The 14,342-nt window shown below is 48.9% G+C and overlaps 1 protein-coding gene, 1 non-coding gene and 1 pseudogene across 2 annotated transcripts; all 3 read left to right on the top strand.

Annotated features, from left to right (window-relative positions):
* Positions 1 to 580: 580 nt before the first annotated feature.
* On the top strand, positions 581 to 1,586 carry LOC136515884 (uncharacterized; annotated as a pseudogene).
* Positions 1,587 to 12,415: 10,829 nt separating this feature from the next.
* TRNAE-CUC (transfer RNA glutamic acid (anticodon CUC)) lies at positions 12,416 to 12,488 on the top strand. The gene has a single exon. It is a non-coding gene; the product is annotated as a tRNA-Glu (tRNA).
* Positions 12,489 to 12,798: 310 nt separating this feature from the next.
* On the top strand, positions 12,799 to 14,125 carry LOC136514751 (uncharacterized). Its single transcript, XM_066508464.1, has 4 exons — positions 12,799 to 12,830; positions 13,058 to 13,247; positions 13,367 to 13,581; positions 13,700 to 14,125. Exons 2-4 carry the CDS (start codon positions 13,155 to 13,157, stop codon positions 13,968 to 13,970), a joined length of 579 nt encoding a protein of 192 aa, XP_066364561.1. The 5' UTR covers positions 12,799 to 12,830; positions 13,058 to 13,154; the 3' UTR covers positions 13,971 to 14,125.
* Positions 14,126 to 14,342: the final 217 nt, after the last annotated feature.

The following is a 14,342-nucleotide window of genomic DNA, read 5'->3' as shown; positions in this document are numbered from 1 at the left end:
TTTTTTATTAGTATCCAAACATACCATGCGACACTCCATATGACACCCTAAAACTTTATGTCCTGGAACTAAGGCCTTAGTCTCCTGCCTCCAACAGGCTACAGTCTATGCATTGCTTATAGTCACTAGCTGGCCGAGTGATTCCTTGTAATGCTTATTACATACATACACACATTGTTATATGGGGGAATTATTTATTTGGCACTGAAACAAATCAGTGTTTCGTATTTGGCACTCGAAAATTTGAACTTTCTTATCTAGCATCAAGTTGAAATTTCCTTTCGTAAATAGCATTGCCGTCCATTTAGGACAGTAACGGTGTTAAATGGCTGGCAAAAAGACACGAATACCCTTGTTTACAGTAGAAACCTACGATGCCAAATAGGAAAATTCAAGTATTTTCATATGGACGGCGCCGACGAGAAGGCAGCGCCATGGCCGGCGAGCGCGCGCGAGCAGGCGGTCACGCTGCTGCCGGGCAAGCGCGCGAGCGAGCTGTCGAGCCGCCGCCGGTCTTGCGCGCAGGGGCCGGAGGCGCTACTGTCGCGCAGATGGTGGTCGGCCTTGCCCCCGGTTGGCCATGGCAACGGCGAGCGCGCGCGCCTGGAGCTCCGCTCCGCCATGGCCGCGCGAAGGTGAGCATGGCCTACATGAGCACGCCTGCTCCACGCCCTTCGTCAGCGCGCCGTCCAGCCCCACCCATGACCGGGACCCGTACCCGTCCCCGTCCCACTTCTTCTTCAGCGCGCCGACCAGCCCCGGCGGCGGCGGCAAGGACACCATCCCCGACGTCCTCGACTTCGACTTCGACTTCTCCTCGCGCTTCCCGTCGCTCTCCGCCGACACCATGTCCTCCGCCGACGAGCTCTTCCACAACAGCCAGATCCGCCCCGTCTGCCGCGCTGCTGTAGCCGCACCCGGACCCGGCCTTGCTGCTGGACTTCCCCCACGCCGCCGCGGACGCGCGGCGCGCTGACGCCGAGCGGGTGGAGGAGGAGGCTGCCGACGACCGCGGCTGCGTCCGGAGCCGCTCCCTGCGCCGGAAGGCGCGCTCGATGTCCCCGTTCCGCACACACTGGCGGACCGCGTCGCACGTGCCTGCACAACCCGTGCCGGAGGCCGAGTTCGCCGACGAGGCGCAGCATCCGGCGGCGGCGACCCCCGCGGCGTCGCGCTCGTCGTCGTCCTCGTCCACCGCCTCCTCTGCTTCCTCCACGTCATCCTCGTCCTCCCGGGGATCCCGCCGCTGGGGCGGGTTCCTCAAGGACCTGCTCCACCGCAGCACGTCGGACGGCGGCAAGACCACCCACCACCTGCAGCAGCATTCCCACCACGCTGCTCCAACTGCGCCAACCGCGGCGGCGAAGCCGAGCGCATCGTCACCATCTCCGTCTCCGTCACCCGCGAAGGGGAGGGGCGGGGCGCCGGGGCACCGCGGCGGCAGGAGGAGGTCCTCGCACGAGCGCCTGTACGAGGCGCGGCGCGCCGCGGCAGAGGAGAGCCTCGCACAGTGGCACAGAGCCGGGGAAGAAGGTCCGGGATCTGGGATTACGGGGGCTCGGCCAAATTTTAGGTTTCGTATCTAGCAGACGGATACATTGGACATACGGAGAAAAAACTGACACGGTCGAACCAGTCAACTAACAGATGACCGATGAAAACGGACGGTAGTGCCATTTACGAAAGAAAATTTCAACTTGATGCCAGATAAGAAAGTTTAAATTTTTGAGTGCCAAATACGAAACACTGGTTTGTTTCAGTGCCAAATAAATAATTCTCTCTTGTTATATCGACCACTCAAAGTCAAGGCTCAAACTTTATCACATAACAATGTTCCACTCAAAGAAAATTGAATTAATTCGACAATTAGATGCACAAATAAATCCTGTTCGTTTGGCTTTGGCTTGTCGTAAACGATCGTAAATTTCCAGTCGGAACAGTATTTTTCTCTCACACAAACCAGCCAGCAGTACTTCTTTACGAACCAGCAACGATACGAACCAGCCAACCGAACAGGTTGAGCTGTTTGGCAGTGAATTCCATATGTATGAATACCTGAAGAAGACACCGCGATAAATCCTTTAACTAAATTCAGGTAAAGCAGGAAGAAATGATCGAGTTTTTTTTTCTAACATGATTCACAATTCCAATCTCTATTTGGAGAGCTTGTCTGTTTGGAGAGCTAAACAAACCTGCATTACGCTTCTCTGCGTCTCTGGAATTTCTAGCTTTAGCCAAAAGGCTAGGCGCGGCGCTGTAGCGCGAGAGCGAAGGAACACTTGACCGCCTCTGGATGATCACCCCCCTAGAGGTGGGGAGTGTGGCGGCGCGGCGCTGTAGCGCGAGAGCGAAGGAACACTTGACCGCCTCTGGATGATCACCCCCCTAGAGGTGGGGAGTGTGGCGGCCTGATTCTCTGTCGGCCGCTCCGGACCAAGATAACTTTGTTAATCACTGTCGGCCTGTTCGCTCGTTGGTTTCAGCCAGTGCTTATTGATAGAGAGAGCAATGGAGCCAACGACTCAATCTATATTGATCTCAGTATATTTGTACAAGCTACAAGGCAGGCAACTGCCAGCGCGAGGTGCGACTACAGCCGAGTGCACCGCGACGTGGGAGACGTCGTGGGCTGACCAGCGCGGTTGCATGGGCTAAGCAGCGCGGGAAAAAACCTCAGCTAAGCTATGAACTACAAAATACAAATGACACTTTATCACTTATCAGCCAGCCAACAGTATTTTTCTCCCGCAACAAATCAGCACCAGCTGGACTTATCAGGCCAGAAACCAACCAGCGAACAGGCCATCTGATTACAAGTCTAAGTACTATTTGGTACTGCTGCAGACTTTTGTGTAGTTGAAGTTTGCACTGCAAATAGTACGTGCTTGTGATCGCTGAACCTAATGCAAAAAAACTGCTGGCTGACGTGCCGGTTATTAGAAGTTTAGCATTCAAGAAGATGTATGTAGCTAACTGCTGGGGAACATCAGTTGCAGCAATTTGGTATTCTGTTTTTAAGAAAGATGGTGTGAGTGCTTTTTTTTTTGTTTGAAACGCGATCTTCATTACTCAGCAGAATCGCTGGCCACCAATTGTCTTAGATGATGTAAATAATGATGTACAGTCCAGTAATAAACAGCATGGTCAACAAGGCATTTCAGATTAGAGGGACCAATAACTTTGTGTCTAAACAGCATGGTCAACAAGGCATTTCAGATTAGAGGGACCAATAACTTTGTGTCGAGTGGAGTGAGAAGAAAGCTGGAATCCTGTGATGAGTGAGATGTTGTGTTTCACTCACATTTGGTCGCATTACTTATACAAGAATCAGGCAAGAACACACAAAAAAAATGATGGCCCGGGCCGGCCGGCCTTTTCGCACGGTATCAGTCATACAGGGAAGAACACATGGCAGGGGCAAAAAGCGCCTGTCCTGGATGCTAATTTTGACCCTGAATAGAAAACAAGATTTGCCCACTAAACCCCTTCGCCAATTACAATCATTGATTCTCGATCGAGGGTCCAGTAAAAGCTTATCGCAATCTTCACGCACTCGAGGGAATTTTTGCTTGTTTGTTTGGTTGATTGGCCTGGTTGAATTTTAATTGGCGCGAGAGAATTTGCATCTGGGAACAATTAAGGTCAGAGGAAGTTCCTACTACTGAAATTCCACCGAGGAGTTGGGGAGACACTGCGTGTGCGTGTAAAAGAGGCCGGAATATTCACCAACGTGCAAATTTAGTAATCTTCGCCCCATGAGCCATGACAACATACATAAAGGGGGACGCCACTGAGCCACTGAGAAAATGGTAAATGATGCGGACTTTTGCGAGATCCTCCTCATCTTGGCATATGAAATATGTATTCAGCAGCCCAGGGTGGGATTGGGAATGAACCTTTTTCCAATATTCAGTACTCCACAAAGAGGTCGGAATGTTGGCGTGGTCAAACTGCTTTCACGTGATCATGCAGTACATGGTATAGATACGATGAATGTAGTGACTGACTGAGTTGTAGCCAAGGTTTCCTTTTTGTCGAAGTCGTCATCACATACGACGGCCAGGCCAAGGCGAAACAGAAAACATATATGCGTGCGTGCATGCTTTGCGGTGACGAAGTCCAACGGATCGTGCAATCCGATGTGAAGCTGATGCTTAAGCAGTTAAGCTCAACATGCGTAGCTTAATCGCCCTAAAAAACACTATTATAATGCCCGTGCTAATGCAACGGCAGCATTTCTAGGATGCACACGACAACAACTAAACAACTATATTTTTTTCCAAGAAACAACCAAAGTGGTAGGAAGCTGAGTAAATCACCAATTTTTTTCATGTAAAAGAAAAATTACAAGGTTGCAATTGAACAATTAGGACAGCTTTCCTGACATCACGAACCATTAGTTCTTGTGGCATGATGGATGACTTCAGAGTAGAATAACAGAGAATCACATCACAGACATACAAATGCACATGTCTCAAGAACACGTCAAAACTACACTAAACATTTGACGATTTTTTTATAATTCCTAGCAACTATTTTAGCCTTCAACATTGTCTCCTTGGTAGCTCAGATGTCTTCCGTCGATGGAGACAACGACCAAGCTTATTTGTTGTCACCTGTCTACTGTATGGTTCTTGGAGCTGCAGGCAAATGGACATAGTTCAGAACCATACAAGAAGTATTATAGCTAAATGAAACAATTCACCAAATTACAGATTCCAAACTAAAGTTTCAGATTCAGGCACGAAGACAGAAACTGTTAGCTGCAATATATAATCATCTGATTATTCCATTATTTTTGTGCTCTGTTATCAGCCAAGAGAAATGGTCTATGCATACAAGCTACAATCCGTTTGCGGCCAGGATACAGTTGCACCTAATAGGGATGACTTTGCCTAACTTCATGTCTCATTTCTGCAATATAAATACAGGATAGATCCGAAAGGAAACAAATCATCTCTGCATTCCATACAGCTTCTGTCATGGTTGGATTTATGTTCCATTTTCTATGGCAATAAGAATCTAGATTGGTACTAATTGACTAATGGTGATGTGATAGTGTGGAGTTCCATCACAAATCGAAGAATATATGTGGCCCATCACTTGCTATTTGCATCAGATCAGAGTGATTGAAAAGAAAGCAGCAGTCTTATGCAATGTACCAGTAGAAAAAAATAGAGAGATGCAATGTTTTTCCTTGACCACTCGAAAAATTTGTTGCTACTAACCAGTCCTATAAGAATTCTTGTCAACTATTTGCGGTATGATACTTACCCATTCCATGATTCTCACACACTATTTAAAGGGTACAGTCTGACCAATCAGATCAATGCTTCATGTGCCCCATTGGGTACCTGGTTGGTATGAGAGGACAAATTATCTTTGTGAGATACAAATGACTAACTGAATGAAAGCAACACATATGAATATCTATATTTCTGGACATGGACCAAAGGCCTGAAAAGTTTCAGGTTTAGCTGCATGAATTTGAATCGAGAAAACCATCATTCACATGTTTGTGAACAGCAAAAATCTATACCCTTTCGAAAAAATCAAGGCATGTTACAAGTTGATATCCAACATTTCCTTTTTTTCATTATTGAAGGGAATACTATAGTATTATTCAATGAAGGGAGAAACAATTGAAACAATCAAAAACACAAAATAATTGATCGAAGTACTTACTGAATCAACAAATTGAGGTGAAATGACATAGTTTGCAGGAGACAGGTCACTACGATGAACCTTGTTGGATAGAGATGAAACGCCTCATACAGATTTTGACTCATATACAGCCATACAGGTATGCCCATTAGTACTTCAGGGGCAGAGTATGAAATGTAGTATCTGTCAAAAGGGCTGTAGCTGCAAGTACTTGCCTAGAACTCGCAAAAGATGGAGAGAAGACCTTTGCGCAACGATTGAGTTCAAATTCCTAAAATAATGTAGAATTGTTTTATTGATGTAGAAAAAAACCATTCATAAGAACCCACATAATCATAATTCTGGGTGACATCACAATATCGAATCCGTAAAACCTATCATAAACATCCTGGTGACCTGCTTGCTCAGTTCAATTTAAGAAAACAAATGAACAAGTACCTATCACTGTCATCTCAACTATATATATTATGATTTGAATACTGTTGGCACCTAAAACTACAATGCACGGCAAGGAATAAAAAAAACAATATAATGGTTAGGAGGATTGAGGATTAAAACCTGGACCAAGCAGTAGACGATGCGTAGGCCTTCTGGGTCTTTGTTTATCTGAACATCGACAAGGGATCCAATCTTGGAGGCGGTCAAGCAAACAGCGGTAAAATAAGAAATATTCAACATTCTAACATTCAAAATATATGGCTACAAAATAAACTGGAGCCCCCAATACTACATCACGGGCTAATTGTAACACCCCGGTGTTATGCCTACATTTAGGCACTGCAAATTAAGCATATCATGCATCATCAAGCATCCAAATCATACATGCTTAATCATGTGAATAACAAGTGAAACACTGCTTCGAAGCATCTGAAACAGGTTGTGAAACCTGAATGTTGCATGCCTTTGTTAGAATTGTTTTGCCCTGATTTTGTTTGCTAGGTTAGTAGAACTTGTTTGGTTATGATTGTAAATCATCTAGAATTGTTTATCACAATTTTTGGAGCAAGGTTTGTATTTGAATTATTGTAAAATTTTGCTTTAAAAATAATTCTCCAAAAATTAGGGTTTTTGAGCTAAACGTGGACTTTGATGTTACAATTCAAAATCTAGAAAGAATTTGGCTTTGGTCATAAAAGCAAAGTTGTAGAGAATTAAATTCTAAACAACTTTCATTTTTGGTACATTTTCAAAAGAGGTCATTTTCTTGCTCAAAATAATATTTGAAAGATGGCATTTAAAAATTCCTTGAAAAAATTATTTGGAAAAGGATTTTTCCTCCTTCGTGGGCCTTGCGCCTCGTTTCTGGCCCGCCTGCCGAAGCCGGCCTGGCCCGCGTCCCCGCCAGCCGCGCGCCTCGCGCTCCTCCCGCGCCGGCCCACCTCGCCTCGGCCCAGCCCAGCTCCGCGCACTGGCCTTTCTCCCGCGCGCCGCGCCGTTCCCTTGCTGGTCGCCGCGCCACGCCACGACCGCGGCAGAAAAACTCCGCCGCGTGGCGACCACATGCCGGCGTCGCCCGCCGCGCGGCAGCCGCGGCCTGACACCGCGCCCACGCGCCCGCCTTCACCTGCTGGTGCCCGTGCGCTCGCTCACTCCCGCCCGCGCTACCTCTTCTCCCTTCCAGAGCCGAGAGCCTCCCACTCTGCCCTCGCCACGCCCGCAGCTCCGCCGGCGATTTCCTCCTCCTCCCGCGCCTCATTCTCCGATTCCTCGTGCCAGCAACTCCGCCCCGCTCTCCGACACCTGGTGCTCGCGGTTGTGCCGTCGTTTGAGCCAAGGTAGCGCTTGTTCCAAGCTTCGCCGCCGTCGGCCATGGCGCCACCTTGCTCGGCCGCCGTGGAACGTCCCCTTCCTCCCCTTCTCCGCCTTGCTTAGCTGCCTGCTCGCATTCGCCAATGCCTCGCACATCTCCTGCGCTCGCTTGCTTGCGCTGCCGTGGCCGGAGATGGCCGCCGGCCGCTGGCCGAGCCGCGCCGCCGCGCCCGCGCGCGCACCGGCGAGGCCTCTGCCTTCGCCAGCCAGCCAGGCCTGCTAGGCAAAGCAGCCGTGGGCCGAAGCCCTGCCAGGCTGCCGCGCTCCTCCTTTCGCTCGGGCCGCGCAGGCCGAAAACGGCCGTGGGCCAGCTGTTTCCAGCGAGCCGGCCCAGCATTGTTTGCATGATTTGTTTTCATTTATTCTTTATTATTTGAAATCTGAAATGGTTTGAAAAATGTTTGGGTGCTCAAACTTGCTCCAAAATTTTTGAAACAAATTTTGCTAGGTTCCTTATCACCAGATCTACTTGGGAAAATTATTGCATGTCATTTTTGGGATACTTTTCTATAGGCTTTTATTTAATCATGTATATTACTGATAAATTGAAAAAATGTGTAGAAAAATCTATATTCTTCAGAAAAATATGATTCCAAGTTTGTTAATCTTCTTATGTCATGTACTTCCTAGGAAAAATATGTTTCATGCATGTGCTGTGGAAAAATTTTTAGGTGTAGTTCAAGTACCTTTAATGGCTGATTTTTGTTATTTTTGATAGAGAGCAAACTTTGTATAAAACATGCATGTGATAATTTTTGGACAGTCATTATATGCTATGAAGAACCTAGGAAAAATATTAATTCTGTTGTTTGACACTTTTCATAGTACAAAGTAATTTCATGCTCATTTTTATGCTATAGCTTGTCATTTTTGTGTAGGATAGTTTACTTATCCAAATGCCATGAAATTTTTATGGTAGTCTGTTTAGGGTAGTATTATGCTACTGTAATTTTCTCAGATTTTTAGGAGCATCAGAAATATATGTTGCTATTCAAACCTATTATTAATTAGGGTTTAAGCAAGTGTTGCCTTAAGTGTGATTAAGAAATTAGTAAAGCTTTGGTGTATCTTTGAAGCATTTAATAAAATATGTTGACTTAACATATTAGTAGTAGAAGAGAATGCAGTAGATGACATGTGCTTATAGTATAGTTTCTTGGATGATGTTGACTACCTTGCATTTAAACATATCCATTGCATTCATCTCCTTCGATGCACCGTTTGCATAATCACTTACGCGCATTGCATCATACAGGATCGCAAACCGAGAACCCAGTCGTCATACCCGAGGAGCCCGAGGAGCAGCTCGAGGTGCAGCAGCAGGAAGTGCCAGAAGCCGACGAGGAGGACGTTGAGGAACTTCCGGAGTGCCCCGATCACCGTCCGAGCTCCTTCGAGAGAGGCAAGCCCCGGAGCATTTTTCTCCCGGTTTGCAATGATTTAATTAAATACTTTACTTTAAATTAATGCATTACGTTCATGAGTTGTTTGCAACCGTTGCTGCATTATGCCTTGTTTACCTTTGTTATACTATATCCTTGTTACCCTGGTATCCGCAGTCGAGTCAATGCTTAGCTGGCTTAGACCAGTAGAAGTCGGGTGATTTCCTGTCACCTGCGAGCTATAGGTGGTTACCTGGATCTGCTTGGATGACTATGAAGTCATGGTATAACTAAGTGATTAATGAAGTTGAGACCGGACGGAGACTTGCAGAGTTTTGGACTGTAGTGTTTCCGTCTGTGTCGATTAAGGACCGACCGTTGTTGGGCCTCGAGTCATGTTGAACGCATGCCTTACATTTAGCTGGCCGGATAAAGTACCTTCCGACCACGAAGCTGGGAGATTTTTCGGGTCGAGTAGATTGCCCGCAGCGCACTGTGCCGAGGCAGGTGTGGTAGGACACGGGGCGGGATGATAAGACCAAAGTGCAGTCGGTCGGCCCCCGGGTACATGTGGTTCCTGGCAAACTCGAGATACCTGGAAAGTTGACTCGGTGATCAATATCTCACTTTAGCGGGTGAGTGAGATTTGTGTAAGGAATAAATCACCAGCTGGTTAGGAATCGATTCGAATCGCCATCGCTCCTAGATAATGAGCACTTGACTTGAGTTACTTCATCGTAGTAAATGTTTATGGACACTTGGACAGTTATAAGGAATATGACAGTATGGGAGTTGTTTAATGATCATTGGTTATCATTATCTGCTTAATCACATGTTTACTCTAGTAAAGGTGCAAATCTAGTTGACAGGTTAATAATAATTAACTTGGCAATAATGCTTTAGAAAGGTTCTTGAAAGGCTAAAAATGCTTCTTTTTGCAAATGAGTCAGCTAACCTACTATAAAGCCCTTCATAATCCTTGGTGTCATTTATTTTCGGTTATGTCGGGTAAGTCTAGCTGAGTACCTTCTCGTACTCAGTGTTTTATTCCTACTTGTTGCAGATGGACAGATGTATTACGGCTACTGTATCAACTGCCTTTATCCTACGATGGGTGATGCTTAGGACCATGGGCATGGTCATTCCTCACGTCTCGTCTGATGCTTTTGTTGGAGATGATCATTCGCTGGCACTATATTTAAACTCCGCGTGAGTGTGTGTGTGGTTTGAACAAATGACTTCCGCTACTTTTATTCGAACTGGTTTGTAATAACTATGTTGAAACTCTGATGTATCTGAGATGGTGAACTTTTATGTAATATGTGATGGTGACCGCTAAACTTATTACGATCTTGGCTGGAATGGAAGTTGGTTTGAAATCCTTCGCGATTTCACGGACTACCGGGTTATACGGGCTTAAGTTTGCTAAATCGTCTGCTCTGGCGGATGATTTTCTTACTTAATTTCGTATAATTGGTCGGTTCTGTTACACTAATCAGAGAAAAAATTGGATACACAGAATCCTAATCTAGAGGGGGCTATTGAATGGGGGAGGCAGAATCGCACGGCTGTTAACCGTTGAAGATGACGTGCGCAACATGGAGGATGCTTAGCCGATCTCCATCTCCCCAAGTGCCGCTGCAGCGACCTTCTCCATCACTGGCTTGGGGCGGGGAGTGGTTGGGGCGGGGCTCGTCCACTGCGGCGGACCTGGGGTCGCGCCATGGAGGGCCGGCGGCTGGCTGCCAGCGGCCGGCCTAGGCCAGCGCACGAGATGGGCCGCGGCCGCTGGCGGGCTGGGGGCGACGGCCTTCGTCGGACCTGAGGAAGATGGATCTGGGGCGGCACACCTAGGGGCGGACCGTGGGCGGCGGGCGGCGGCGCAAGGGAGGGGCGCGCGTGCGGGAGTTGGAGGCGGAGATCTGGGCGTGTGTGAAGTAACCGCTGTCAATTTTGATTTTGTCTATCTGTACGAGTTGCAAGCTTCGTCGTCGCCGCCTTCGGCTTGGTCGAAGCACCGGCGGCGGCCTCCGGCGGGTGCCTGCTCGCGAGTGCCTGCCGCCGGTTGCCGCGCTGTGCCGCGTCCGTCGCCGAAGTAGGCTGAGACGGCGACGCGGTGCTTGCCGTGGGGGAGCGGGTTCCGGTTGTGGTCGATGTGGTGGTAGGAGAGTTCGACGGCGGAACTGGGGGCTCCCTCCCCGGCGACGACGGGTGCGAGTTGCGTGGTGAAGCAGAGGGCGAGCTCGGGGGCCTGGGTTGGGGCGGTGGCGTGGATCGGGACCGGAGGGTTGAAGGAGGGAACGAAAAAATAAGAGAAGGCACCGGCGTCTCCGCGCGTGGGTGGGGTACTGGGGTGGAGCGGTGAAGTGGGGAGATCGGGAGTGGGGGATCCTAATAATATCGGCGGTCGGATACGGTTGAGCAACGAGAGAGATTAAATTGAGTTAATTTGGTGGGTACATTTTTAATATTATATTTTTTTGTGTGTATTTTATAGGGTAGACGTAGTTTAGGTCATGACTGTAGAGGTGAAATTTGTTTGGTGGCTGTAGGATAATTTGAAGTGGTGTATTATAGTGTATATATATATATATATATATATATATATATATATATATATATATATATATATATATATATATATGTGTGTGTGTGTGTGTGAACGAAGACAGTAATCAGTCGTTTGTTTGCGCAAATAGGAATCACTATTTCCAATTTTCTTTTAGACCGAAACGGCAGGGCGTCCCCTACCTGTATTTTTTTTTCTTTTTTCAATTAAATGAAAGAATGTTTATGCACAACAAAATGAGATACAAGCATCTAGGCCCAAAAAGAAAAGACGTAAAAAGCTTCATGTGTAACTATCTCTCCACTGTTTGAGCTGTAGTTGTCTTGCTGGTTTGGCAACTAGAAACGGTTTCACCATCATTTTTAAGAAGAAATCTTTTTTCGGCCTTTCGGCACTTGGCAACTTGGCAGCTGATACCGGCCCGAAGTGATCCGGTACGCCGTGGGAAGCCATGGCCGCTATCGTGCCCACAGACGAGGCGGCGCGGGGCTGCGGCCTGCGGCATGCTTCGCGCCCCGGCGCGTCACGACGCAGCCGACGGTGCCCGACGATGGGATGGACATGGACGGGGTGCGGCGCGTGCGCCGTGGCCGCCGCATGGCGACGGCGGTTGCCACTTGCCACCTGCCACCTGCCGTTACCGGGCGGGCGCTAGCTTTTTCTGAACGCTTTGCGCCGCCGCCACCACCGGGGCAAAGGGGGACACCAGCGGCAGGCCGGCAGCCGAGCGGGCTCGTCCTTGTGGTGGACGAGCTGGGCTTAAGAATGTGCCGGTCTCGGCCTGCTGGACCTGGAAACGCGGCCTGGTGCACACGTGCAGCGCCGTCTCATACCAGGCCGCAGATGTGCTCGACGAAAAGCCCCGAGCCGATTGCATCTCGACACGATATGGGCGGTTGGGCACAAGCAAACAACTCAGAGCTAAGCAAACAACATCGTGCCAATTTTATTTTGTATAGAAATTGGTTTAATGAAACACTGCAAAGCAACATCCGTTGTAGTCTAGCTGGTTAGGATACTCGGCTCTCACCCGAGAGACCCGGGTTCGAGTCCCGGCAACGGAAATTATTTTTTGCAACGTTCTTTGTGTGACAACTTTGCAGTTCGTTCTTTGTGTGTTTCCCTTTTTTTTTATGATGATGAAACGTTTTTGTGTGCTTCATTTTCTGCATGAGCACTACTCATCTTCTCCGAACAACCCGAAATTCAATTGGGGATGGAAACCATCAAACTATGTAACTATCTTGTTCCAACGGCCACCAGAGATTCAGCGTCAGGATCCATGGGCCCACCTGTCATCGTCCAAGGTTTTCCTCGTTTCCTTTCCCTATTTATTGGTCAGTCACCATGCACAGCAATTTACCCCGCTCAGTTGGGGACCTCACAATTTGAACCATCTCAATGAGGTAAACTGGCAAATTAAGCCCGTCTTTTCTTGGTTGGTTTCTTCTTCGATTTCCTCTGTTTTTCCATTGCTGCGCGCGCATTGCTAGCCTTCGTTCTGTTCGCGTGGTGATCTCTGCAACTAGCTGAATCAATCACCTGCAAATCGGGTCCACGACAGAAAACATCACGTCCTTCGCAGATCGTAATATGGCCGTTAATCTCGACCCGGTTCCATCTCCATCCTCAGGGACTCCAATTGAGCCGGGGGCCGACAGATCAACGAGGCGGCAGCGGCAGGACCATCTTTTATCCAGGCAGGGGATCGGTCGACCGGGGCCGACGCCATGGCTCTGAGCCAGAACACGCAGTTCGGCCTCGCCACCGCGCTGTTCGGCGTGCTCTCCTTCGTCCTCGCCGTCCTCGCCGAGCTCAAGAAAGTAACGCGTCTTCTGCGTTGTTTGCATTGCCTTCTAGAGAGACAGAGATGCCGTTCGTTGCCTGCTGAAACTAACTGTCTCCATCTTTGTTTCATAAAAAAAAATGTCTCCATCTTTAGCCGCCGTACGGGACGCCGATCCAGGGCCGGGACGTCGTCGTCTGCCGGTTCCCGGCCGACCCGACGGTGGCGCTGGGGGCGCTGTCGGCGCTGGCCGCGGCGTGCAGCGCGGGGCTGGGCGCGCTCGCCGTGTTCTTCCCCTACGGGGGCAGGCGCGTCCCGAGGAAGGCGCTCTTCGGGCACACCCCGCTCTACGTCTTCTTCCACGTCGCCGTGTAAGGAGACGACAGTGCGAGAAGCACGCGATCGCTCTCGCTCCAAGGATGCATGCATGGCCACGCGTACGTGTGTGCTAACCGCTAAGGAGTCTCGTGTTTTTTTTCCCCCGTGCAGAGGCGTCACGGCGGCCGGAGCGGGCACGACGGTGTGGGCGACCGCGACCGAGGCCATGCACCACGTCCGGAACATGCACCGCGACCTGGCCTACGCCTGCCCGACCGCCAAGACCGGGGTGCTCGGCGGCGCGGCGTTCCTCAACCTGGACGCCATGCTCTTCTGGATCGTCTGCCTCATGCTTGGCCGCAACGTCAGGGAGGATTACTTCGACGACCACGGCGGGTACGGGGGCGACGGCGTCGCCGGCACGGGGATCGAAGAGAAGTGATCTATTCGTGCACGTGGTTCGCAACATGTAGCGTCGGCATGTGTAACATGTACCATCACATCACTTGTATATTTGTATTTCGCCGTGTCTTCTAAGGGATTCGCCGTTCGTAGACACATCGTCAGAAACCAAAAGGTCCACAGTAAATTGCCGTTCCAAAAAAAAAAAAAAAACCGTAATTTCTAGACATCATGCAAGTAATTTTTCTTTAAAACAGAACACTCGAATTTCTCGCCTTTGATTGACGACTTTGGTTTGTACACAAAGAAAAAGGATCACCCCAAGCCTCCAACATCACTCCACTTTTCTAACCATTGGATCATCTTATTTCACAAACTCCTTGTTCCTTCTCCCCCGTATTCAGCCTGTTTG

This window comes from Miscanthus floridulus, chromosome 17 (genome assembly GCF_019320115.1).
Source record: "Miscanthus floridulus cultivar M001 chromosome 17, ASM1932011v1, whole genome shotgun sequence".
Lineage (NCBI taxonomy): Eukaryota > Viridiplantae > Streptophyta > Magnoliopsida > Poales > Poaceae > Miscanthus > Miscanthus floridulus.
This window is presented reverse-complemented; position numbering and strand designations above follow the sequence as displayed.